Source organism: Poeciliopsis prolifica, unplaced genomic scaffold (genome assembly GCF_027474105.1).
Source record: "Poeciliopsis prolifica strain line A6 unplaced genomic scaffold, Auburn_PproV2 SCAFFOLD008, whole genome shotgun sequence".
In the NCBI taxonomy this organism is placed as follows: domain Eukaryota; kingdom Metazoa; phylum Chordata; class Actinopteri; order Cyprinodontiformes; family Poeciliidae; genus Poeciliopsis; species Poeciliopsis prolifica.
In genome coordinates, this window is record NW_026562383.1 from 4,953,251 (window position 1) to 4,980,083 (window position 26,833).

The 26,833-nt window shown below is 41.7% G+C and overlaps 2 protein-coding genes across 4 annotated transcripts; both read left to right on the forward strand.

Moving 5' to 3' along the window:
* Positions 1-46: 46 nt before the first annotated feature.
* On the forward strand, positions 47-17,234 carry LOC129361756 (E3 ubiquitin-protein ligase MARCHF6-like). The gene is made up of 26 exons (XM_055032816.1): positions 47-287; positions 1,553-1,652; positions 1,824-1,897; positions 2,926-3,069; positions 3,173-3,245; positions 4,384-4,564; positions 5,331-5,568; positions 6,221-6,279; positions 6,821-6,853; positions 7,024-7,075; positions 7,167-7,225; positions 7,309-7,389; positions 7,729-7,797; positions 8,041-8,115; positions 8,265-8,399; positions 8,485-8,604; positions 9,497-9,597; positions 9,725-9,862; positions 10,451-10,643; positions 10,731-10,800; positions 11,567-11,748; positions 11,840-11,974; positions 13,251-13,340; positions 13,763-13,895; positions 14,118-14,253; positions 15,112-17,234. Exons 1-26 carry the CDS (start codon positions 269-271, stop codon positions 15,191-15,193), a joined length of 2,772 nt encoding a protein of 923 aa, XP_054888791.1. The 5' UTR covers positions 47-268; the 3' UTR covers positions 15,194-17,234.
* On the forward strand, positions 15,282-26,413 carry LOC129361757 (ankyrin repeat domain-containing protein 33B-like). 3 transcript variants are annotated; one of them, XM_055032820.1, is made up of 5 exons: positions 15,282-15,349; positions 22,760-22,889; positions 24,923-25,063; positions 25,220-25,383; positions 25,481-26,413. In XM_055032820.1, the coding sequence occupies exons 2-5, from the start codon at positions 22,805-22,807 to the stop codon at positions 26,135-26,137; spliced, it is 1,047 nt and encodes a 348-aa protein (XP_054888795.1). In that variant the 5' UTR covers positions 15,282-15,349; positions 22,760-22,804; the 3' UTR covers positions 26,138-26,413. The 3 variants fall into 3 exon arrangements, with proteins under 3 accessions (XP_054888795.1, XP_054888793.1, XP_054888794.1); XM_055032818.1 differs by lacking the exon at positions 15,282-15,349 and adding an exon at positions 17,715-20,098; XM_055032819.1 differs by lacking the exon at positions 15,282-15,349 and adding an exon at positions 20,550-22,282.
* The last annotated feature ends 420 nt before the right edge of the window (positions 26,414-26,833 follow it).

A 26,833-nucleotide genomic window follows, 5' to 3' on the forward strand; every position in this document is an offset into this window, starting at 1 on the left:
GCTGTAATAAAAAAGTGTCCCGTTGCTCTTTGGTGCCATCTAGTGGTCAATAAGCCGTACTATCTCGTGTTGTCGCTTTGAGAATGTAGTGACCGCTAGCCGAATAACTATCAATAAGCATACGGATTATTATGTTTTTTAAAGGCATGTCATTCTGGCCATTTGAAAGTAAACACGGCGCCAAAATGTTTACGCGGAGATAGCTGTCGGATGTCTGTTTTCCACCCCACCGTCGGGCTGCATCTGTGGAGCTTAGCAGCCAGCCAAGATGGATACCGCAGAAGAAGGTAGCTAATGTTGTAACTTGAAATTTGTCTTAATTTTGTGTTGCGACGTATTGTGGCGCTCGCGCTGAAGCCTCCCCGCGGAGGGTTATGTCATGGTTTGTATAGGTATATAAACCAACGACAGAGTCGAGAGGAGGGCTTCATGCGTTCTGTAGAGACGGGCAGTGTTGAGTGACATTTAAGAAACCGTTAGCCAATTAGCGTTAGCTCCGCAGCTAACGGGCATTAGCTTCCGTCTGTTAGCCCAGAGCTGTAAAAACAAACCGCTGTTTTGGTTCGGCGGTTAGAGACGTGATAATGAAATACAGAAAGATTACACTTGAAGACCCCTCAACTAGTTACGAAATACAAATGGACTCTTGTGCAATAACCCCGTGCAAAGTTTCTATATGTTTTTTTTTCCCGAGATAACGTTGATTAAGTTGCGCCGTTATCAGACGGTTACGCACAGCAAGAAGCTGGCCACTCATACTATTAATTAGGCAACACTATTGTATTGTCTCTGCACTTGTTACAGTTGAAAACGCCACATTTCCAGATTTATGCTGATTTCCAATCGGTCTTCTCATACACGCTACATTACACACTACAACATAATTATGCAACCTTTAAAAACGCTCAACTAGCTGCCCTGACTTGCAATAAATTGACATTCACGCTGGTAGTCGCTAGCGGATGACCACCGAGGCCATTCTAAATGTCATCACACGGCAGCGTCACCGGCTAATTATAGGCATTTTTATATTTTGGTCACTGAACTACAAAGGGTAATCCAAGGATTACAGTTTGGCGCTGTTGCCCTGTCCTCTTCACCTGCCAATATGACACCACATATATTTATTTCAATTTGTTAGGCTGTTAACTGGCAATAACTCTACACAAACGTGCAAAAAGTGGCATGCTGTGTCTTTGATTTTCAAATTTTTGTTCTTTTGACTTGCTGATTGAATGCACATGGAGTGAATAAAAAGGAAATTGAAATACTTTCATAATCTCCAGACAACTTCAGTGTCAAAAAGAACTGGACCCGTGGAACGTAGACTGGATCTAAAATTCAGAATCATTTATAGTTTTCTTTTGTTCTAGACATTTATGCATCTACTATTTAAAATAAAAATGTTTAAAAAAATTCAATAAAGCCACTCAAGAACTTCTTGAACTTCTGCTGATCGTAGATGAGCTGCCAGAGAGAAATGCTGTGTCGGAGTCATTTTGATAAAAATATTCCAAACCTTCCTAATTTGTGTTTTGTGTGCCTTTTACAGCGGACATTTGTCGAGTGTGTCGCTCGGAGGGCACCCAGGAAAAGCCTCTCTACCACCCTTGCGTTTGCACTGGCAGCATTAAGTTTATCCACCAGGAATGGTACGAGTGTGAAAACATTAATACGCTCTAATGAAGGTGCATTCAGCTCCATTTTCTGTTGCTCTCGATGCCAAGCCGTTGCTTAAATACGCACAAGTCATGTTAAACATCAATCTCAAGACAGAACAGATAATGCTGTCGCACTCATCCTGTTGTGTTTTGTCTTCACAGCCTACTGCAGTGGCTGAAACACAGTCGGAAAGAATACTGTGAGCTATGCAAACACAGGTTTGCATTTACACCAAGTGAGTCGTTCTGCAAAAAATGGAGGAAAACATGACAACAAAGAAACACTGCCATGCAGAAGAATTCACACCCCTTCAACTTTTTCACATTTTGACAAATACAAATTTATAAATCCCTTTTTAAGTTCGCCACGCACGTTGTTTAGCTCGAGGCTGTGTCTATGTGTTTGAATGGCCCAGTCAAAGTCTAGACCTAAAGCTAAATGAAAAGACCTTCCTAACTCGTGTTCCTGACCTGACTGAGCTCGTGTTGTTTTGCAAATAAAATTACGATCGATGCACTTGGTAAAATGCACTTGAAAAGCCGGGTTGAAACTGCACCAAAGTGCCCTACAAAAATTATCACAAAATAAGTTGATGAAAAGAAAAGAAAAATACAAGAAAAAAATACATGCATAATATTAAAATAATAAGAGTAATAATAAGTGAACAAAACAAACAAACCAAAAAACCTCATCACAACAGAAGAGCTACAGTATCAGGCCTCAATTAAATGTCAGAGAATAAAAATGACTTCCAAGAAGCAATTTAAAATGGTCCAGGCAGATCTAATCTGGAAAAGTAGATTATTCCTTTTAGCAACGGAGAAGGCCCAATCTCCTCTCTTAACTCGAGTCTGAGGATTATTTGATCTTAAAGCTCTGGACACAGAATGAAGTTTCAAAAGATCCTGAAGATAAGGAGGGGCTAACAAATTAAAAACTTCATAAATTGTTAAAAGAATCTTAAAATCTATTCGATATGAAACAGGCAGCCAGTGTAAGGAGGCCAATATTTGACTTGCATACATACTTGGAATTCAAACCACAGCAAAAGGTGGATGGATAAAAATGCACACCGCACGTTTTAGATTTTTATTTGTTGCAAAAAAGAAAAAAATTAACTCCTACTTTATTTTTATGTGCTAATTTGTATCAATCTGTCACGGCAAAAAAAGAAAAAAAAGAAAGAAATGTGGTCATAACGTGTCAGAATGTGAAAAGGTTAATCAGTTATGAATATCTGTTCTTCCGTTTTTTTTCCTCCAGTCTATTCTCCAGACATGCCGTCCCGTCTGCCTGTCCAAGACATCTTTGCAGGGCTGGTCACCAGTATCGGGACGGCCATCAGATACTGGTTCCACTACACTCTGGTGGCCTTTGCCTGGCTAGGTGTTGTGCCTCTCACTGCATGTAAGTCCCGAAAACCAGCAAAAAGCAACTCAAAATAAACAGAAGAAGTGGGAACAGGCTTTCGCCGCGCTGTTTTTGCTGACGTTTTGTGTCTTCCTGCCAGGTCGCGTCTACAAGGGTTTGTTTACCGGCTCCGTGAGCTCTCTTCTTACCCTGCCGTTAGATATGTTCTCCACGTAAGTCTCTGTACTTGAGTTTGTCTTCCTGTCTGTGGTTTTTGCAGCTCTTCACTGACCATCGTGTTGTTGAGCTGTCAAAAAACAGTGATGAAATTCATTATTCCATTCTTTAAAGAAACTAAGTCAGTTTTTGATCAGACGGTTTTAAGGCAGTGAGCAATGGTGGATCTTTCAGGAATGGTGCCCTGGGCACGTGCCTCCTTCTGCCACCCTCAACTAAACGCACACAATTATCAGATTTAGCTTTTTTTTTCAGCAGAAACCGGGTAATGTAGACTTCCACGACTCAGTAGCAAGTAGGAGAAACTTAACATTAATTTCTCTATTTCAACAACTAATTTCCCTCTGGGATCAGTAAAGTATTTCCGAATTTGCCTTTGAATTACTCCTCTGCACAGACATATAATTAGCAGAAAACTTGTTCAGAGTAGAGCTTACAGATATTTTATTTTTCAGTTTTTGGGCGTCCCATTCTTTTATAATGCTGCCCTGAGCATCTGCCAGTATCAAAAACCAGCACTGGAAATCTTACTGGAGAAATTTTATTTATTTATTTTTTTGCTTTTAACATTTGCAAAGCAAGTAAGAATGAAATGTAAAAAAAAACAAATGGCGTGCAGAGAACAAATGAGTGCTGAAACCTAAGATGGCCTTCGATATTTTTTTTGCATGCTAAATTAGAAGCTGACCTTTATATGATTATGATATTTTTTTGTCATATTCAAAAGCTGCACTGAGTAGCTGTAATGCCTGACTAACTCCTGTTCAGTCTGAAAATGTGTAGAAATAGACTAAACGTATTTCCAGTTCTGAATAAGTTTGGAAATAAAAAAAAGAGTATGAATGGAGTGTTTTTAAAACTCTATTTTTTCCCTAGACTCAGTTTTATAAATCATTTGACCAAAAGAATACATTTATAAAAAGGTAATTTTTTTTCTTAGTATTATAGTAAGTCTGGAATTTTCAGGTGAAAATGTATAGAAACCCCTCTGCTCCATTGTCCTAACCAACCACCAATTTTCCCTCTAATTGCTTATTTCACCAGTGTTTTTATCTTCCACCACTTTCAGTTGTTTCTCTCCCTTCATTAGACAGATCACGGAGTAGATTTCAACATTTTTTTTTTACTTTGCAGGCAAAACCTGCTCGCCGACTGCCTCCAGGGCTGCTTCGTGGTCACCTGCACGCTGTGCGCCTTTATCAGCCTGGTGTGGCTTAGAGAGCAGATTGTCCACGGCGGAGCTCCACAGTGGCTGGAGCCCAATCAACCCCCTCTGGTTCCAAACCAGCCCAACCGTCCCGCACAAGCTAACGAGGTGAGCGCCATTCACGCTGCAGTTCGGCTACTTTTTCGATTTTCCTGCACATGGGGATGGACATGTGGACGTGCTCATTTAATTGCCCGTTTGTCCTACGTGAACAAGCCACAATAGCAAATCGATCTGAGAAATGTGTATCTGAATGATAGGAAAACTGCTGGTAAAATCAGCCCCCCCCAAAAAATGTGTCGTTATTGGAATTGAGGTTACATTTAAGTGCAGCTCTTCTAAACTTTTCCAGGCCTGAAGCGGGTTTCGAACTGTTAAATCGAAACTCGCCTCTGGGAAATCTGAATTTGAGGCTGGCTGGAGTGGAAATAGGAAGCTCAATATTTTCTGTACGCAAATAAACTATAGAAAATCAAAATCCTAACATAACTTGAAATAAGACAAAAGTAACTTACAAATAACTTTTCAGCACAATATGGGAGCTTGTTTTAAGTCAATAATTCCTTTAACATTAATGGCAAAAGTACTAACTCCATTGGCAGATTATTTCTTGGGAGAATGTCCTGTTGAAAATAAAATAATCTACCAATGACTTATTATTGACTTAATGTTGACTATTTCTTACTGAAAAGTTCCTTGTAAGGTTGTTTTGCCGTATTTCAAGTTTTCTAAGATAGTTTCTGTAGAAACTTGACAAAAAGACTTGGAAAGAGTTTGATTTTTTGCAGTGCAGGATGAATATATCTGCTGCACAGTCCTAACCACGTCTCATCCGTTCGTTTGATGTTTTTTTTAACAATTCACGGCTGTGCAGAATCCGGCTGATGACGCCGCAGCAGCCGATGTCCCGGCTGCCGCAGACGAGGCAGGGGGTCCCCGAGAGCACGGCCCCGACGAGCCGGATCGGGCCAATCAGCAGGAAGCCGGAGACGAAGGGGAACTGGACGTCAACGATGGAGAGGACGAGGACGATGACGGGGAAGAAGACGAAGAGGAAGACGAAGAAGAGGGGAGGGAGGAGGACGCCGCTGATGCCAACAACGCACGGCAAGGTGAGGAAAATAATAACGATTTATTTTAGTTTGTCCTTGCTCCATAAAAAACTGCTTTGTGATGCTTTTGTTTCAGCGCTCAAACATTTTTTATAATTCTTGCTCACTGGGATTTTACCGCACTTCTGTAAATGACAGCTCCCATATCGTGCTGAAAAGTTATTTGTAAGTTACTTTTGTCTTATTTCAAGCTATGTAAAATACTTGTTAGGATTTTGATTTTCTGTAGTGTATTTGCGTACAGAAAATATTGAGCTTCCTATTTCCACTTCAGCCAGCCTCACCTTCAGATTTCCCAGAGGCGAGTTTCGATTTAACAGTTCGAAACCCGCTTCAGGCCTGGAATGGTTTAGAAGAGCTGCACTTAAATGTAACCTCAATTCCAATAACGACACATTTTATTGGGGCGCTGATTTTACCAACAGTTTTCCTATCATTCAGATACACATTTCTCAGATCGGTTTGTGGTGTACAGCTAATTAGAATTAGCTGAACTTAACACAAAGGAGTCCTGAGATTTACATTTGGATAAATTTAAGTTTTAACTCAAAGTGCCTAAAACAATATACACAATATTACAAAAAAAAAAAAAATTGAGAAGGCTGTCAGTAATACTTTCTGTTTCTTTAAGCATCTTCCTTCTTTTCAAAAGATTTGAACTGGAACGCCCTGGAGTGGGACCGAGCAGCAGAGGAGCTGACCTGGGAAAGGGTAGGAATCTTTATTTCCCTTTTTATTGCTGCCCTTGATTTGATTTCATTTGAAGTTGTTTTAAATTGTACAGAAATAGCCTCCATTGCTAATGGAAATGCAAACATCATTTCTTTAAAAATGATAGATTTTTTTTGTTCTCTGCTTGCTCTTGTGAAAGTCGTCCTTATCCGCCTTAAGAGCAGAGGCGCTATAGCATGATGGCTTAAAATAAGGTTTTCATCATCTTTGAAAACTAAGCCAACAATTTCAGAACTGCCATCTTAAACCATCTTTAGCGTCTTAGCATTTTAGAAAAACAGCAGCCTCCATCTAGAAAAACTAAAGTGGCAACTGTGAAGTTTCCTTAAGGCTGCCAGTGTTTCTAAATCCAACACATGCTGTGATAGAAGTTGAAAGGTCAAATGGATAAAACTGCTTCTTTCTGTACGGCTTGCTTTCTCTTGCTCTCCTGCAGCCGGAATGAACTGTACACATGTCTCGACAGACATATTGTTTTAGTTTGGCTAAGTTTTAGTATTGTTCTCCATTTGTTTCTCAGATGCTTGGACTAGATGGTTCCCTTGTTTTCTTGGTAGGTGCATTGTTTTTCTTGCACTTCTTCTTCGCACGTAATTTGAAATCTTGTTGTAAATGAAATGAATATGGATCTTTAAAGGGCCCAATAATTCCGACATGAAAGGCTTCCATGAGAACTGCAGTGCCGAATTAAGCCGTGTGATTTAAATGTGTGTCCGTTTCTAGGAACACGTCTTCTGGGTGGTGTCTCTCAACACACTCTTCATCTTGGTGTTTGGTGAGTTCAGTCAGTCTTTATACAGAGTCACAAGCTTTGACAAACATTTGCCTCTTTGATGACATGAGAGCCTTTCCGCATTTTCTTCCAGCTTTCTGCCCATACCACATTGGCCATTTCTCAGTTGTCGGGCTGGGCTTTGAAGACTATGTAAGTTCACCAGAATACATGATGAGGAACTTCTGACTAGACGGGATGGTAAAAAAACCCCGAAATTTCTTTTCTATCTGCAGATCAAAGCCTCACATTTCGACGGCCTCGTCACCACAGTAGTGGGGTACATCCTCCTGGCTGCTGGTCTCGTAGTCTGCCATGTATCCTCTTCATGCTGCACTATTCTCTTTGGAAATGATTGTCACAGAATCTTGAAATCTTTAACATTTATCCAAAAGAATTTCAGTTTCAGTCAGTGTTCCTGTCTTACAATGTCTTTCAAGTATTTGCAGCCCTTGGATACATTTAGTCATTTTACAACCACAGACTTGAGTGTGTTTTATTGGGGATTTTATAGAATTGATCAACACGCAGAAAAGCTTATGCTCTGTATGCTTTAACTTGTGAAGTGCAAGTAACAGGATGGAGAATTTTCAAACATTGTCAAATCCAGATTTCTTTTGTCCATTTGTATAAGTCCTTAATTGCGGCTGCTGCAGGCTTTGGCTTCCCTCTTCAAGTTCCAGTGGCCCAGACGCCTGCTGGGTGTCTGCTACATTGTGGTCAAGGTAAAGAAACATTGGAGACACTTGCTCTCCATCCCTCTCTCTCTACACGCACACACACACACACCCACGCACGCACACACACACACACACACACACACACACACACACACACACACACACACACACACACACACACACACACACACACACACACACACTTACTTTCAATTCGAGCAAAGCTTCAAGGCAATTTGGATCATTTTAATTGCGAGACTGTTTTTTTTTTTTTTTCCTGTCTCTCAGGTTTCCCTTCTGGTTGTCATGGAGATCGGCTTGTTCCCTCTGATTTGCGGCTGGTGGCTCGACATTTGTTCACTGGTAAAGCAAACGGGTGGAGAGAAAACATTGTGGTCGTGTCGCTTCAGTGGCATCCTGGGCAACGCGAAACATTTTGTTAAAATAACGGCGTTTAAATGTTAAACCATTTAGCCTAAATCCTTATATGAACTAAAAAGTAATCATTACAGGAAATGTTCGATGCGACGCTGAAGGACAGAGAGCAGAGTTTCGACTCTGCTCCCGGTACAACAATGTTCCTCCACTGGCTGGTCGGCATGGTGTACGTCTTTTACTTCGCGTCTTTCATCCTACTGCTAAGAGAGGTAAGCCACAGCCACTCACATGTGCGAAGAGTTGCGTTCGAGAAAGGCGTCCTCCAAGAAACATTTTTGGTTTGCGCGTGGGCAGGTTCTTCGCCCGGGCGTGCTGTGGTTCCTGCGCAACGTGAACGACCCAGACTTCAACCCAGTGCAGGAGATGATTCACCTCCCAATCTACGGACACCTCCCGAGATTCACACTCTCAGTGGTAGGTTGAAAAAAAAGAAAAGTCCAGCAAACAGTTGCTGTTGTTATCAAGAAATACATTTTAGTTATCTAAAATATATTTTGCAAGCGATTGTTTTTACTTTCAAGGACAATGTTTGTATTTTATTTTTTTCACAAAACAAAAATAATACTATTTCTACAAGCAAACAAAATCTTTGTTTGCTTGCAGCCTTTAAAATGTTCTATTATTGTGGATATGCATTCATCACCAGCCCCTTTCCACTTTTAAGCTAATGCCCCTTAATGAAAAATCAACTAATCGCATGATAAATTAAAACAATCTGAATCATTTTCATTTGCATGATTTTTTTTCTTTTTTTTTTTTTTTTACTCTGTTTGATACTTTGGCTTCAACTTGTCCTTTTTTTCCTGAAGGATAATTTTCGTTTAATGAATCTCCATAATTCATTTTATTTGTTGTTTTATTTATTTTGGATATTTAAAATGTCTTCCAGTTCCAGTGTTAAATGTTCTTTAGAATATAAAGTTTATTAACCTTTTTAGAACGTGCTTTTGTGTTATTGTCACCATTACTTGAAAACGTTTTCCAAACAAAATCGTTTGTCACAATAGCTTCTGTGACAATTTATCGTCCAGCTAAATTTGCTATTGTGACTTGCCTGTTTACAACCAATCCTAAATAAAGGCCACCTGCTTGTAATTTAATGTCTGCATAAATGCTGAAGCTCTGGTTTAGACTCAAAGCTCTCCTTTGGTGGAGCTTTCTCTCTCTTTCTCTTTGTCTCTACCTTGTGCTGACCTCGTCACGCTGCTGGGTGTGTGTGTTTTACCAAACAGCCCGCGCCTCAGACTTGAGGAAACGCCTTCATCAACTATGTGTGTGTGCGTGTGTGTGTGTACGCTCCCTCCAGGTTGTGTTCGGCTCAATCGTCCTGCTGATGCTGTGGCTTCCAATCAGGATCATTAAGCTGCTCTCCCCAGCCTTCCTTCCATACAACGTGATGCTGTACAGGTGCGGCAAATTCAAACCAAGCCTCATTTGGCGGTCCACGCATAGGGAAAGTGAAAAAAGACTAGTTGTCAACAGTGATATTACCATTACGTAGTGAATGGGAGACATGGATGTGTGTCTTCCACAGTGATGCGCCGGTCAGCGAGCTGTCGCTGGAGCTGCTGCTGCTTCAGGTCGTCCTGCCCGCCTTACTGGAGCAGGGTCACACCCGGCAGTGGCTCAAACGTCTCGTCCACGCCTGGACCTTCACGGCTGGATATGTGCTGTAGGTCTGACACACAAGCTAAGCCTTTTATCTTTGTAGAACAAGCTATTGAGTTTAAATGAAAGTCTTAGTTAGAAAAGGCAGCTCATAGTGCTTTACATCAGTGGTCCCCAACCTTACAACGTCCTGCAGGGTGTGGTGGTGGATTCCAAAGAATCTGATCTGCTTCTTACTCATTTTGCTGTTTGTGGCTCAGTGTTGGCGCGCAAGACGTAACCAGGATTTTCAAAATAAAAGATCCTGCAGACTTAAATAATACATAAACGGAAATATTTAATAATTTTTTGCGCAGCCCGGTACCAATTGGTCCACGGATCGGTGGTTGGGGACCACTGCTTTACATTATGAACAGATAATCCAGTGACCAATCGTGAACCAAGCAATAAACATAAAATTTTTGGCATATTCTGTCGTCATCAGGGAAATCTACATCAAATATTTCAAACCAGGTTGGGTTTTTAGCTTTGATTTAAAGGAGTTCGGTGTTTCGGCGTCGTTGCAGTTCTCTGGAAGTTTGTTCCAAATTCGTGGTGCATAAAAACTGAATGCTGCTTCTCCGTGTTTGGGTAATAAACATCCTGCCAACAGCGACCTTCACTCGTACCTCCTGGGCGACCACGAAGATAGCGCCAACCAACCAAATAACGCGCCCAATCGACTGAACAACCACCGCAACCCGGGGATCGAGGAGGGGCTTCACGCCGCCCACCAAGCCATCCTGCAGCGGGTCGGTCCTCTGGTGTTCCAGCCCTACCAACGGCCCCCCCACTTCTTCCTCAAGGTGCCTTGTCACAGACGACTTCAACAAATCCACGTCAGTTGTGTCGCTCTGATCTTTAAAGGTTTTCTTTCATATGTTCTTGTTCAGATCGTTTTGCTGGTGGTCTTCATGTGTGTGACTCTTTTACTCACGAGTCTAATCTGTCTTACACTCCCAGGTAAGCACTGAAATTAGAGCAACCACAAATAACTTAGGCTAATAAAACACATTTTGGAACCCTAAGTATATTTTGTTTGCAAATACATGTCATTGTCCATTTTAGGTCAATTTTAAAGAGTTTATTTTACTTTTAAATGTGGCCAGGGCTGGACCAAGATTTTATACGGCCTTAAGGAGAATATATTTTAGCCCTCTCACCCCTCGTCCTGTAAAAACGTCAACACCATCTGCACGGATTGGGTGGAATCTGATAGAGGGACCAAGTTTTATTGGTTATTATTATTGTTACTATTGTATAATTTGTAAGCAAATGCAAAGATTTAACTTGTAGCGTCAGATTGCAGCCATGGTAACGCTACAAATCAAACTATGAAGATCTATTTTTGGCACTTTTGCAAAGTAAACTTGCCAGTTCCTTTGAATGTTAAATAGAAATGTTAAACAAACCCTGAACTATATGTTTTTTTCTACATTTTTTTTGTGTAAATTGACAAGTAAAGTCTCTTTACAATCAACAGTCAAAATACAGTAATGAAGTGATTTTTCAGCAGCAGCCCTAACTCACATAGCTGTCTCTACAATCTACAAGTGGCCATAACATCAAGATGCTGTCCTGTCACTTCAGTCCTTCACAGAATACACCAGATAACTTTGAAATGACCTAGACAAGGGATACCAGAGTACGCTTACTCCTAGTTGTTACATTTGATCTGTCTGCATTGGACCTCCGCTCCTCTTCCTCCGTGCTTCGTTTCCCCTCTCAGTGTGCGTGGGTCGCTGGCTCATGTCTCTGTGGATGGGCAGCACAGTGGTCCATGAGCTGTACACGACAGCGAGCGGCCTGTACGTCTGCTGGGTGTCCGTCCGGGCCGCCACCGTGCTGCTGTCCTGGATGCCGCAGGGCAGGACGGCCATCATGCTCAAAGTTCAAGAGTGGACGCTCATGGTAACGTCCTGTCTCTGCCGCAGCCGATGACGAAAACCTCCGGCGAGTGAAATCCGGATCGTTTTTATTTGGCTGTCTTTGGTGGCCGCAGATCTTTAAGACGGTGGTGGTAGCCGTGATGTTAGCCGGGGTCATCCCTCTGCTGCTGGGCCTGCTGTTTGACCTGGTCATCGTTGCTCCTCTCAGAGTCCCAATTGACCAGACGCCTCTCTTCTACCCCTGGCAGGTAGGAACACACAGTAAAATACACGGTGGGATTTTACTGTCAATTTTATCACTTTATTTGAGTTTCTTTTGGTCATTTTCGAATAACTTGTCAGTTTTTGCTTAATTTTAATGCATTTTTTTTGTTTTTGTTTTTTTGAACTACAAAAGAGTTTAACATGAATTTCTCCTGATAGTTACTGTCTAGCATAATTCTTCCTTCTTGTTTCCTGACTGATTAGCTGTCCACTTTACCAGGTTTTAGGCTTGTAAAATGTGGGTGATAAATTTGAAGTTTTCTACTGCAACTTCCTAATTGATGCCAGAAAATAACTGGGTTGGTTTTTAGTTAATACTAAAGCATGTTTTTTTTTTTTTGTTTCATTTTTTTTTTGTAAGGATAACGGTACAAGAATAAAACTTAACTTCACAAATTAGAATATTTATCTTCGAATCCCAGCAAAAAAAACCTGCCGAAGCTCTGTGACAGACATCGGTAATTCAGTTTATTAGTGTCTTTTTACAGCTTTTATTGTCTTAAAAGAACAACTCCAGAGTTTTAAACATCTACGTCTGCCACCAGTTTCTTTTTTTAATGGTCTGTAGATACATTTTCATGTTCACACCGGAGAACTGGAATTAAGTTACAAATTTACACCTTTTTTTGTTTTTATTTTACTGTAAAAAATATCTTTACAAACTGCAAAAACACAAAATCCTACCAAGTATTTTTGGTCTAGTTTCTGGTGTAAATATTTTAGTACACTCGAAATAAGAGAAAACTAACTCACAGATAGCCTTTCAGCAAAACATAGGAGCTTGTTTTAAGTCAATAATTCCTTAACATTGATGAAAAAGTACTACTTCCATTGGCAGATTATGTTGCTTAAAACATGGAAACGTGCCTTGTTATAAGTGAAATGATATGTCTTTGCTACTAGCACTTTTTCATCAATGTTAATGAATTACTGACTTAAAATAAGTTTAGATTTCTTGCTGAAAAGTTACTTGTAAGTTGTTTTTTGTCTTATTTCAATTGCACTAAGAAATTTGAACTAGAAGCTGGACTACAATTATTTGTTAAGGGATTGTTTTCTTGCATTGCAGTTACCTATTAGGCAGTCAAAGTGTGACTTTTTCCACTTGGGTGCAATAGTGAGACATGATTGCATATGTTCTGGTTTTAGTTTCAAATCTGTTTGGCTTCTAATAGCTTGAAAACAGGTTTTCAGCATTGAATTTGTTAAAAACGAACTATCTTGGTGTGCTAACTTGAAGGGCTTCTTGTTGTGCTGCAGGACTGGGCCCTGGGAGTCCTTCATGCAAAAATCATCGCTGCCGTAACACTGATGGGCCCCCAGTGGCGGCTCAAAGCGGTTATAGAGCAGGTCAGTCTCGCTTTCCGCCACGTTCCTGCCAATCAGAAAGTAGAAAACAACAACAGGGATGTTTGTATACTCTGTGCAAGATGGCAAAACGTTTAAAACCTCTTGATTAGAGATGCGATTTCGAACTGTGCACCCTGTGTCGTCTGCATCATCAGGCATTAATGATCAACACCTGATTTCTAAACTCTGTTGTGATTTGACAACTGTTTAAACTGTATCTGTCTCCAGGAAGTTAAGAATAATTATCAGTCAAAATATTGGCTGCCAGCCATCTTGCATTTTAAGTTTCAGTATTTGGAGTGATAAAAAAGATGCAAACTCTCTGGAATTTCTTTTTTTATTATCCAAAATGATCCTCGCTTATTTGTCTGTAAAAAGAACGTTTTGGAGTCCCGTAAGTGTTTCCTCGCTCCTCCTTGCAGGTGTACGCCAACGGCATCAGAAACATCGACCTTCACTTCATCGTGCGGCGGTTGGCCGCCCCCATCATTTGCCTCCTGCTGCTGTTGCTCTGTGTTCCCTACACCATCTCTAAAGGCCTCACGCCACTGCTGGGTGAGGACAGCTCTGGATGTTTACCATTTCACTAGATTTCTTTACAATAGCTTTTGAGGAAATTCTAAAGATTTCGGGAAGCGTTGTCAATTTAAATCTAGTAAATCCCAGTGATTTTAGTTTGGCCCCTCATTCGCTTGATGCGTTAAGACAACTGCTCTCGTCATTTCCTCACATGCTCCAGTCATTTTGATTCCTCATTCTCTGTTTTTTGTTTCCTAGGAGTGCAGCCAGAGATGCAGATACTAGTGGAGAGGAAGATCTATCCGTTTCTGCTGATAGTGGTCATGCTGCTGGCCTTTCTCTCCTTTCAGATTCGCCAGTTCAAGCGACTTTACGAACACATCAAAAACGACAAGTCAGTAAAATCTAATATCAGTTCAACTACTTTTAGCTTACAGATCCTTGCTAAAGGACTCTAAGGCAGCAATTAACAGGTATTTTATTCTGATGATTAATCAATTAATCGGATTAAAAAGACAATTGATGGATGATGCGGATTTATCATTGAACCACTGTGCACAGTTCCACAGGTCTGAACTGACACTGCATGTGTTTTTAAAAGGCGTTTTCTGTTGTTGTTCCTCGGTTTTGGGAACTGACGGTCTGACGGTACAACTTCCCTGCTCCCGTGCTGTCCGTTTTTATAAAACAAAATGTTAGAAATAGATGACAAAATGAAAATGAACAAATAATTTATTTTCTTTTCAAAAGAAGAAAACAAACATTTTATTGCCTAAAATGCAACACCATGGCATTTTGTTATTGAATTCAAACCTGGTGAAGCTAAATGGGCAACGGAAGTTTTGGCTTTTTACAAAGAAATTTTCATTTTATTTTATTTTTTTAATACCTTAATGCAAAATATTTATCTAAGTTTTTACAGTTTTGGCTAAGTTACAGCCATAATATTTTATTTGTCAACAAAAGGCCTTTTTTTTATGACATATAGTTTAGAAATTATTTGACTATTATTTCAAACATCGATTCATCGCGATTAATCCGATAGATTATTTCTGAACTTTTTCACATTTTCCCTCCATAGACTTGAGTTGTATTATAATGCGAATAACAAACTGAAAGATTCATGGCCTTCTACTTCTACTACTACGTTTTGTTTTTTTTTTTTGCACAGATTTATTTCCCCGTTGCGAGATGATGTTGCATTTTGTGAGTAACGTCCGTTTGCGTTTCTTATTTCTCACTTCTCCTCCAGATACCTGGTAGGACAGCGACTGGTGAACTATGAGCGGAAGAAGGGCCGGAGTTCCTCCACCCCTCACACCACCTCCTCATAAGTCTGACACTGGTGTGGGATGACATGGAGCGGCAGCTCCTCACCTCCGGTCTTAAAACACTGCTTATAAAACCACTGACTGCAGCCTCACCCCTTTCTTCTCCAGAATTCTCCCACAGCAGCAGTCGGTGGGAAGCAACGCCGACGACAGGCGAAGGCAAAAAAAAAAAAAAAAAATCTGCCTCCGAAGTGTTTATGTGAGGTTGAAAATCATAACAAAGTCTTGAAGCTTGTTTAGCGCTCATTTTGAGTCAAACTTTGGGGGATTACAAAATCCACTCGCTGGTCCTTCCGTTGTAGTCGCCTGCTCAGGTGTTTTTTTGTTTTTGTTTTTATTTCCTGGACGTTAGCTTCAAAGTTCAGGTCAGATGAGCATCGCTTTTACCTCAGATTGAGCTTCCTTTGAACATATTGTAGAATAAACGTGTGCGACATGATATATATATATATATTTTTTAGAGCTGTGAAGGAGATGTTTGGACTTTAGTTGGTGTACTTTGGTACTCAGAGAATCTCTAAGGTCAGGATGGAGTTACGGAGTTGGAAACTGATTGGTCGATACAAAGACAATGCTCAGAGAGTGAGAGGACGGGAGTGGAGTTGTAACAAAAAAATGTGAAGAACATGTTTTTATTTTTCTGATGTCACTGAGTTTTAGCGGTAGGCTTCCTCATCGATTTTTAGACATTTTCAAACTGAATCCTTTAAGATGTGGGCAAAAACAGAGATCAAAGGCTGCTGTCTGACTTACGTCTTCTAGGCCGAGCCCAAAAGCATTCGATTACGTAGCAGTTTGAGACGCAGAGTCCTTTCTAGTACTCTGAAAAAAAGGTTGACCTCCTTAACAGAATTTGACCTGAGTTTGCACGTCTTCCAATGTTTATTCTGTGACGACTGCTTTGGAAAATGCTAATACGAAACCAGCCTGGAAACCCTCAAAAGACAACAGTTTAAAAAAAAAAAAACAGTCTAAAGAAAACACTAAGAGGAGATTAACCAGCATCTAAAACAAAACGACGCACTGAGAACGTTTCAGAGGTCAAAAACAACTTTGTTCCACTCAGCTGCTGCTAGTTCTTCATTTTTACGAGACGCTTATTTGAATGTAAAGTCATTTGCCAGTTTTGCTAATTTGAACAGGTGAGTAAAATCCACACGTTGTCCGTGTAAAATTAGAAATCCGTGTCCGTCATGTGACGAAAAACAACGCGAAAAGTTCAGTAAAACCGAGCTGCTCTGCTCGTCTTTCAGTAAACGGTGACTGGAGCCAGAGCTGCGCAACTGAACGACGTCGAGCGTGCAAATTGCAGCTCCCAGTTTGACCATGCAGTTCTTCGGGGATCCATAAAATTTACAGAGCAAAGCTGGGAAGTGATCAGTGAGCTCCGGAGTTTTCTTGATGGACAGAAAGTTGTTAGATGCAGACCCGATGTTCCCTTTAGACGTGGTTCTTTGGTGGACGCTTTGTAAGGTCACACTTACGACGGGGGATCCATCTGGGAATTCCCTGGGTCAGTTCTTTAACCTTGTGTTTTTTTTTTGTTTGTTGTTTTGTTTTTGTTTAATCCAACTGGCATAACTTAAGCCACACGTCTTCATAACTGCATCGGACGGCAACAAAGCAAGAAATCAGAGACAGCTGCTCCACAGTTGGCAGCCTATTGGTCAAACCTCATGCAAAGGGCAGCTAAACACTTTTATATTCTTGTGTATGCGCTTGGTCATATTTCACAGATGACGGAATCTTAAAATAATCCACGCGCATCTGTGAACCGACGACTCAGCCGCGACAAAACACGGTCTTGAGATAATCACTGATACCTGCATGGCAGTTTTGTGGTTTTATTTCATTTTTTATTTTTTTTTCAAGTGAATAATTTTGTTGAGATTATGCGGTTTTCCTTTCAAACGTGTGAATATTCGCTGAGCTTCTCACTTATGTGACCAGGTTTTCTGGATTTCTCTGCTATCGCTTCTAGAGAAAAAAACTCAAGACAGCTGAGATGCGTTAGAAGTGTTCAGTTGCTTTTCATCTCCAAAGATTTGATCTGATCCCAACAACTTAGGTAGAAATTGTTCAATATCTAAGCTGTCTACCTTGCTGCAGATTACCTTTTCCCTCTAATATTTTTGGAAACAACTCAAATGAAATTTTGTTTAGAGAAAAGAGAAGCTTTTAACTCTGCTGCTGCAGCTGTTTTTTGTCATCCAGTAAAACGCACCGTGTTTAATAACAGCCTGGCTCTTAGCTTGCAGTCATTTCTGCTGCAGCTCCAGGAAACAACTCCAGGGTGTGGAGTTATTTCTCTTGAATCCAATTACCTTGGAGCCAAAGCACAGCCTCGACGGTCAGTCCAAGCACAGATTAGGGTCAGCGTTCCCATGCCAAGCCAAACCAAATGTTTCCCTCCCGTTCTCCGTTTTTCAGGAGCACAATGGGACCTGTGTTGTCATGGCGATCAAGTCGTGGACCAAGCATCTGTGGCTCCTTAAGGAGCTCTGGACAGATTAGCCGGGTTAGTTATACTAAACCTAAACAGCACCTTTATATCACATCACATGTTGGGTATAAAGGCAGGCTTGTATGTATGAATGTTCAACTTTCCCCATGTATTATTTTTAACTCATTCATCTCACCTCCTGCTCTACTTCGCACAGCCATGTCAACTTTTAGACTCAAGTTCCCTTTTCACATCATATCAAATTGAAGGGATTGTTCCACATTTTAGAGAGCGGGTTCTGCTATAGGGTTGAAACCACATCTTGGCTTCGAAGGCACCAATCGGGGCTCAATAATTGGCGAGATGCAGTTGATGTTTTTCTTGTGCATCGTGTCCTGCTCGCTCTGACACCTGTTCATGACTGCTTTGTCACTCTTGTTCTTGCCACAACACTCGTCTTCAGTCATGCTCCATTTCGTTGTTTTTGTCTGTGTTCCACTTTGCCAGTATTTCAGTTCACTCATGGCTTTACCAGCTGGCTGCTTTTCCTACAGCTGCAGCCGAATGTCATCCAGTAGTCACCGTCCCTTTCTTTTTGGAAGTCGTGTCTTTTCCCATTCCTTGTCAGTTCCTCCTGTTATGCTGCTCAACACTTTTCCAGTTGTTGTCGTCGTTGGTTTTGTTTTCTCTGTTGGGCTTATTCTCCACTTGTTGGATTTTCATCCACCGCTTCTTCCTCCATTTTATACCCTCACCACAACCGGATTTCTATGGGACCTTTATTTGACCGGGAAGCTAAACATGCCACGCATGTCTTTCCGATCGTTTCTGATTCTTATCCTCTTTGTCAAGAATCTCTTTTGTTTACTAAGTGGCACAGGTGAATTCAACTCAAAAGGACTCTTAATTTTTTTTGTAACAAGGTGGCATGGCTAAAGTTTGGGTCGATCCCAGGTTTCCTACTGTAGCCTATATACTGATGAGGTCACGTGGGTTGGAAATCCAATTTAAGATGGCTGTGTTAAGTGCAGCAGGAGATAAAAGAAAGAGGGGGTTGAGTCAGCTTAGTTAAACTAATGACAATTCACTGATGGGTATGTTTGTGTCAAGCCACGATGGCAAATGTAAAATTTTTTAACTAGAGTTCCCTTTAGGCACTGGGAAAAAAAAAAAAAAAAGATTTCCTCCAAAAGCCTCCAAATTCCAGAGAGATTTTTTAAATTATTATTTCTACCCTGTGTTTAACTCAGTTTTAGGTCAGAGAGAGAGAGACTAAATGGATTATCAAGGAGCAGTTCAACAGAGTCCCTTTCATCGCATTGCTGGCCATCAGACAGCCAAGTGCTCCCCCACAGGGAGACACAGGATTAGTCACTCACCATCGTTGGCTTCTTCTCATTCGAGTTTTTGGAATTATACCACAAGAATCAAGGAATTTTTCCAGTGCGAGGATCGAAGAATGTGAAAGACCGGGCGTATGGGGACACTGTCAAAAGCCACACAGAGGACGGCCGTGGCTTGCCTGTATTCTCAAACTCATGGATAATCTTCGACCTTTAAAGCTTCATTTATTTCAAATATGTGTCACTGACAAGTCATTAGGGAAGAAAGGCAAGTACAGTTTGTTGTCACTGACTCTTTTTAGCCACTGTGACTGCCTCAGATCATGCATATGATCAAACCTGTGCCAATGAGTCGCAAGGTTCTGTTGAATCCTGATTCCACAGAAATTCTAAAAAGGTGTTGGAGGATTCTCGATGGAGTGCCAAGTTCCCCATGGCTTTTTTCTCACTTCTTTTAGTTCTTTGCATGTGAGACTTTTAGAAGTCAACTTTTAGAGCGTGCTTTCACAGGATGAGAAACTACGATGCCGTGTGCTGTTGGATGTAAACTCTGGGTTCTATAAAGGTTTTTGTTGGTGCCCCACATGAATTTCAACAGGTAAGCTGGGCCTGGGGATGCTTTAAATGGTGTTAATAACAGAGGAACAAGTTAAAGATTCAAAGGTCAAAGAGAATGGATTTGCTGGAGGAGTTGTCCTTGGCAAGACTAAGAGTAAAGCCAACATCCTGGCTGGGGATGCACCCCGGATGTCTATCTGCAAGGTTGATGAAGATGGAGTTGAGTGTGCGGTTTCAGAAGATGATGCCAATGAAGAGGCTGAAGTTGATTACACACGAAACTACTGGGAGGATGAGGATGATATCTATCAAGAGTTTGAGGAACTGGACTTCGACTCCCTACCGGATCATTCGGATACCCACAGCATCACCACGGAAGATTCCTTCTATCCCCTAGACGATTCGGTTATCACCCAAATTAACCGCTCCCTCTACCAACTGGAAACCCCCGAACCGATCTCCTTCTTTAAGGCCTGCTGCAACAACAATGCCATCATCGTAAAGATTATGATCAGACAAGGAGTGACTGAAGAAGAGGTAAAGGAGACCGACCGGAACAGAAGAGTAGGTGTCTGGGTTCAGTACCTTTTACATTTTCTTTATTTTCTGCTAACTCCAGTCCTTAAGAGCGACTGTCCTGGACCTTTAGACCAAGCTCTCGAGGGCTGGAGTTGGAGGCCTCCTGTGTAGACTGCTAGACATTAAGATTATGTCACTTTGACCTTTTCCAGAAAGGAACCCGAATGCTCTTTTGTTCCAATAGATTTTTCACAGATCAAACTGTTTGAGGATTTACATTATATAACTAACCCAGACAGCCACATATCACCCTAGTTGTTAAATAAACCAAGCATAACCTTGATGTTTCTCCTTGACCTAATTGTCTCACGTTGGGATCTTCTGGTTCACATGGTCTAAAAAAACATCTATTGAGCAGCATGTTGATGTCAGAGGGAAATGGATAGACTTGTAGGGTTGACTTCAGTTGAGTTTGACCTTATTGAATGTAATAAAAGAATAAAGGTCAAAGTATATTTAGATGTTCAAAGAACTTATTTTTTACACCCATTAGATGATGCAGCATCATCCAATAAATTACTATCCATATTATCTTAGTTTTAACACTTTTGTTAGTAATTTTCTGTATCCATAACTAGTACAGTGCATGCCATTATGAGCACGCATAATTTTCTTTTCTAAATCAATGTACCATAATGCGGCCATTATTACAACCTCATTAAGTAGCATCAATAATATTGATAACTGATGGTTAGTTCTTATATTGCAGCTTCTTAAATGACGTTTTAAGCTGATGCTGAACTCATTCCACAGCTTCACCCCTCGTACTCGTAAACACGAGGCTTTTCTCGTGGTTCTGAATTTGGCATTTTTGAATTCACACTTTTTTTTGTCAATTATGAAGCCCTTCCTTTTGCAAGAAGCACTTTTGAATGGTTCCTAGTATTAAATGAACTTTGGCTTTAAAGAAGGTAAATGTTTGTTGCTCCACTCTATCAATAAATTTGAACACCTAGATTTTTTGTTTGTATATATTCAAGCTAGGGTCAAATTTTTCACATACACAAAAAAGTCCTGTTTTGCTGTTTCAGTGGTTGAGGACGGTGGTGGTTTGTCCTGGTACACTTTGAGCCCATTAGCATTAATTAAGCATCATTTAATTGCCACCGGCTCCCTTAATACCGTTGCTGACCATGTCAATCCCTTCTTGACCATCTACGGATGGCTACTTCCGGCAGATTGATGCACCGTGAGTTTTCTGTAACCCAATCTCAAGATCGTATTTCAACAGAGCTCTTTCAGGATGTGCTAGGACTGTAGAGGTTTTGAAACGTGCCGGAAGAGTAGAAACCCCCCTAGTGACGGTGGTGTGAGGCTCGACTGAGAGCCAAAGAGAAGGAAGGCGATCCGCAGCAAAACTGCAGAGAGCCGGTTCTGGAGGGAGGAGTTTAAGCCTTCTGGACAGATGGAGGGCGCAAAACTGCTCGGTCTCAACGTAAAGAAACAGCTTGCGTCGAGGGCTCAGCTTTTAAAGAGCTCACTAAAGGCGCTGACCTTGGTGCCGGGTCAAAGACGTGGTATGCTGATGGACAGGGACAGAGAGACGCTTGTCCTGATTGTGGGGCTGTGGGAAGATTTGGCAGACCCAGGTTTGTACCGATTGTCTACTAGTGTTAAAATAACTCTTTTGTGGGCTTATTTTACTCCAGATGTGGTCACAGGCCTCTACCTTGTCACGTAAAGGGAGAGTTATGAAATACTGATTTTATTTTTATTTTTTTTTTATCTTTTCATTTTGTAAGTGATGGCAAACTGGACGCCATCTGCTATCTTTGTTTTATCACAGCCAGATGGACCTCCTGGTGTCCAACATTGTTTCTTTTTTCACAATGTCAGTTTTGATTAGCAGCCTCCAGCTGTTTTATTTATTTATTTTTTTATTATCCAAAAGCCGAACTGCATGATTTATGGGCCTCTGTATCGGGGTTCTCTTCTCCAGTACAGACTGAAATATTTGATGAAAATATGTTTGTTTACACTTTTTCTGCTTCCATTACTCACACTGTGGGAACGGGGTCTATTTGGAGAACAGAACACGGAGGGGGGACTCATTTCTTAAACTTTTTTTACAGTATGTAAACCACGATTCGTTCATACGGTTTACCGCCCAGGACAGCATAACTTAAAAGTTTGATCGCCCAACAAAAGTGATGAAAGTGGGAGAAGAAGGTATTTCTTTCACGTTATAAATATTTTTGTTTACATGTCCAGTCCAGTTTGTGTACTGAGGTATGACTATTATAACCACTGTAACAGGAATCTGAGTGAGGAACTTGGCCAAGGCAACTAGACAAGCAGGAAACCACCACTGGACTGAGAAAATGTACATAAAGTCCTATTTTTATATCAGTGATATCAACGTAAAAAAACAACCAAAAAAAAACAACAATTTGGCTATTTCTCCTTTTTCAAATGAAGCCATAAAACAGTGTGAAGGTCAATTAGTTTAGCTCTATTTTTGACAGCACTAGAAAGTAGTTTTCATAAAAGTTATAAAACATGCAGGGCTTTTGTTCCGCCTCAGTGGATATTTTTAAAGATCCTAAATGAAAGACGAAAACAAATCAGTCTCCTGCTATTCATTGTGTGTGTTGTGTGTGTGTGTGTGTGTGTGTGTGTGTGTGTGTGTGTGTGTGTGTGTTACAGTCTGGCCTCATTGCTGCGTGCTACCATGGTTACGTGGACGTGGTCATGGCCCTCTCTCAGTGTCCCTACCTGGATGTGAACTGGCAGGACAACGAGGGCAACACCGCCCTTATTATTGCGGCTCAAGCAGGTAAACGCAGCTCGGCCCGCTGATTATCACACCGAGCGTCGGTCCAGTTCCGTCCAACACTTCTGTTCGCACTGATTCTTACTATTTGGATACTTTCTGGGGAGGAAAAAAAGAAAGAAAAACCGGGAGCCAGGAATCCCTTCGTCATTCTCACCAGGCGATTTTACAAACAGCTCAAAGTCACCAAGTGTTTTTCATCGTTATTTTTGTTTTCCCTTTAAACAGATTTGTTTATTTATTTTAAAACGAGTTTTGAGAGAAAATGTCATGGTCTTATTTTTGCATCCCAAAAATCTGGAATCTCACCGAGACTCGCTGTTCTCGCCCACAGTGGCTGCATCGACTAACGCTTGGCAATACCTGAATAGAAGTTGAGACTTACAATGACACGAAAAGTGGAGAAATATTAAGCAGGGATCATTTGAACCTTTAGAGGATTACTGTTTCCAGTGTTGCTGCACTCGATGTGCAAAACAAATGACGAGATAGCCTTCGATTTTAATGGTAGTATTTCCGTACATTGGAACATAGTGACCAGCAATCAGTCTCAAGTGTTCAGATTATGCCATATTCCGTGTTATTACACTTGAAGAAGTGGTCAATAAACACATTTTAGTGCATTTTCCAGCTTTGAAAGCCAACTCCGACCTTCTGACACTGTACCTGTCCGATTTGTATAAACCTAAAAATTGTGGCAAACTGTTCAAGAATCATTTACAATAGCAGACGATAAGGTGTCGTCATTAGCTGGATGCTCAGTTTGAAGCCTGGTGGAAGATCATGAGGCTTATTGCCTCAAAGCATGTTTGTCATAACGGAGGAGCATCATCTGTGATTTCACAATGACTCAGCCAGATGTGGCAGACACGGCGCCCCGCTCTCTCATCACCTAATGATGACAAATAGCTCTCTGGGGACGGTGATAAATAGTCGAGGACTTGCTTTTCATTTTCTGCTTCGTTAGAAGAAGTATTGATCCCCTTTCATGAAAAAAAAGAAGAAAGAAAAACAGAAGGGAAGAAGAAGAGGAAGAAAATAAAAAATACTCTCAACACCAAAAGGCTCCATCACGCTGCAGGAGCAGACTAAAAAAAAAAAGTATACAGTTTCCAGATATAGCATGGGATTGCAGCTCAGGGCCACGATGAAGTTCAAGCATCATCAGTCTTCCAATCAGCTTTGCCAACAAATTGTGTGGCACGCTTCGATCGGGTTTTTTTTTTTTGCGCTCGCTTGAAAGAATTAAAAGGTTCTACCTCGACTGTAGCCGCGTGAACGTGACGGGTTCGATAAATATCCAAAAAAAGAAGAAAAATCAGTAACAAACCGCTTTAACGATTTGGCGACTGCTCCGGTCACACACCTTTTGATCCGGTTTCCACTCGGCGTCTTCTTCACCCGAGACAGTTTGACAGGAGTTCTTGTAGTCGATCCAAATTCAGCCTCTCCTCTCAAAGACAGTCTAACTTTGACTTATGTTTTTTATGGGGAAGCGATTCTGTTGTTGAACTTGAAGCGTGCTAAGAATTGAAGTTTTGACCCAAAAAAAATTAATAAATTTCTCTTTTTCTTTAACTTCCTAGAAGACTCACATCCTCACATGTGAAGATCCTTCTATGGATATTCTTGCTGTACCGTTTGGCCAGCCAGCTGACCTCTGCTTGGTTTTCCTCTAGACTTTGCCTTGCGCTTCCAGAAGAGCTTGAAATCGTCCTTACGCCCGACAAAATTAGATTTAAGATGATTTCTTTCAATCAATGCGATGTAGCAACCCCGTGCGGTTTCACAGACCAGCCATGGAAACTTCTGAGGGCCGTTGGTTTCACTTGATTTTGGTTACCAAAGTGAGTTCAGCACAAAATGAAACCCACCATTTGTAGTTTTGAAAACCTTGTATTATTTCACTCTCATTCCACAATCGAGCATTACCTTGTGATGATAATTCCAACACCATGTTACGTGGAGAGATGCTTGAGGAAACTTAGCGCGGTGCTTCGTAACGCACGGTGCGTTTCTCTCTCTGTGGTTCACAGGTCACGCGTTTATCTCCAACTACCTGCTGAACTACTTCCCCGGTCTGGATATCGAGAGGAGGAACTGTCACGGTTTCACGGCGTTGATGAAAGCTGCCATGCAGGGCAGGCTGGAGTGTGTCAGAGCCCTTATGCTGGCAGGTAAGTTACCAAGTCATCACTTCGCAATGAAACCGATTTCAATGTGTTCTGTTTGGAAACATGATCGAAGAATCGCGCAGACTGAACTCATTTGTTTGTGTGGAGGATATGTCAATTCGGACACTTGAAATCACCAAAATATGTCTCTACATGTAGGAAGTGATATCCAGGCTCGGGACTATGGACGGAAAATGACCCCCAGAGAGTGGGCTCTCTTCACCGGTCGATACGAGACGGCAGATTTGATGCTTCGGCTCATATCAAAGCCTTGCGCCGAGCAGTTTTGCGACTCCTTCTCCCTAGAGTGGCCATTGTTGGAGGTTAATGCATCACGATTGATTTGAGTTTGAGTAACAAATGCACTGGCCGGTACTTGTTCAAACATTGTCTCAAAATAAAAAAAATGTTCTTTTGCAGGAACTCGTGTGGAAGGCACAAAATCCACAGACATTCAGTCAGCGCTTGATGAAACTCATCTCTTGCTGCCCTTATAGGTTCTACTTCAACAACAAGGTAAACCCTGTGAACGATGGTGTCCTTGAACACCTGGTGAGGATAACCACGGGCATCTCCAGCCCCTTAATGGCCACGGCGTGCCACACCGTCTGCCCGGGCAGCCCGCCGTGCGTCGGAAAGCGCCGGCACGCCGTGCAGGAGATCCTGAGGCGGCAACGGGTGGCGGAGCTCAAGCGCCTGGGTCCCGACAGGCTGAACAACTACAAGACCCTTTTCCAGAACTCAAGGGTCCTCCTCATCCCCAAAGCGAGGGACCGACGGGCGAGCCTGCAGCCCCAGCTGCTCAGCGACGTGGCAGCAGCGTCCACGGTGGCCATCAGACGAGCCAGCCTCCTGCCGCTCAACATGCTGAGGAGAAGCAGCGTGCGGCCAGGCGTCGTGGTGCCAAAGGTCACGCTCTGCAAAGCCCCGCCTCCGAGCTTCGTACCACAAAAGCCCAGCAGGAACGGCGACGACAACCAGCTCCAGATCCCCAAATGGGATTACAAGATGAAGAAAATAGAGAGGAGGCAGGAAGAGGAGAGGCAACGAATGCTGTCTGCGCTGAGAAGGAGGTGAAGGGTCGAAGGAGGACGCGGAAAGTGTCTTGCGGGCAAAGCGGGCACGAAGCGCAGCGTCCCGGCCTTAGCAAATCTGAACCTTCAATGTGAATTTAACTGCAAGTTGTTGTTTCTGCTTGTTTCGATCACCGATGCTGCTTTGCCTTGTTTCTACTTGAATTTGCACGCTTCCCTCGATGGGCATAATTTGTAACGGGAAATGGCAGATGAGAGAGCAGAAGAAATATATATACAAATAAACAAGTGACTTAGGGGAGTCAGGTGTTTGTGCAGAGATCAGACAACTTATTTCCTCACATTTGCAACAACTCTTTTTTTCTTTCTCGACATTGGCAATCAACAGCAAAACTGACAAGTGCTAATAAAAAAAAAAAATAATAATTTGGTAGAGTCAGTTTTCACTTAGATATGGAGACAAAAGCCTGGAGGAACAGGCTCACAAGTCAGAAGTAATCTCACAACCGGCTAGATGCATAAAAGATGGTTGAGAATTTTGAACACGACCCAATGAAACAGGAAGTAGAGACTTCAGAGCAGGTCGACAAAACGAGACAAAAGATCCTTATTGACTGGCGCAGAGTGCGTTTAAGGAGCGTTTTGAAGCGCGAGCTCACAGCGGCTTTGTTGGGGCTTTGTGAAGCAGCTGAAAGGCAGAGCCCAAAATAAACAGCTTTAGTTCTTCACTCTTGACTTT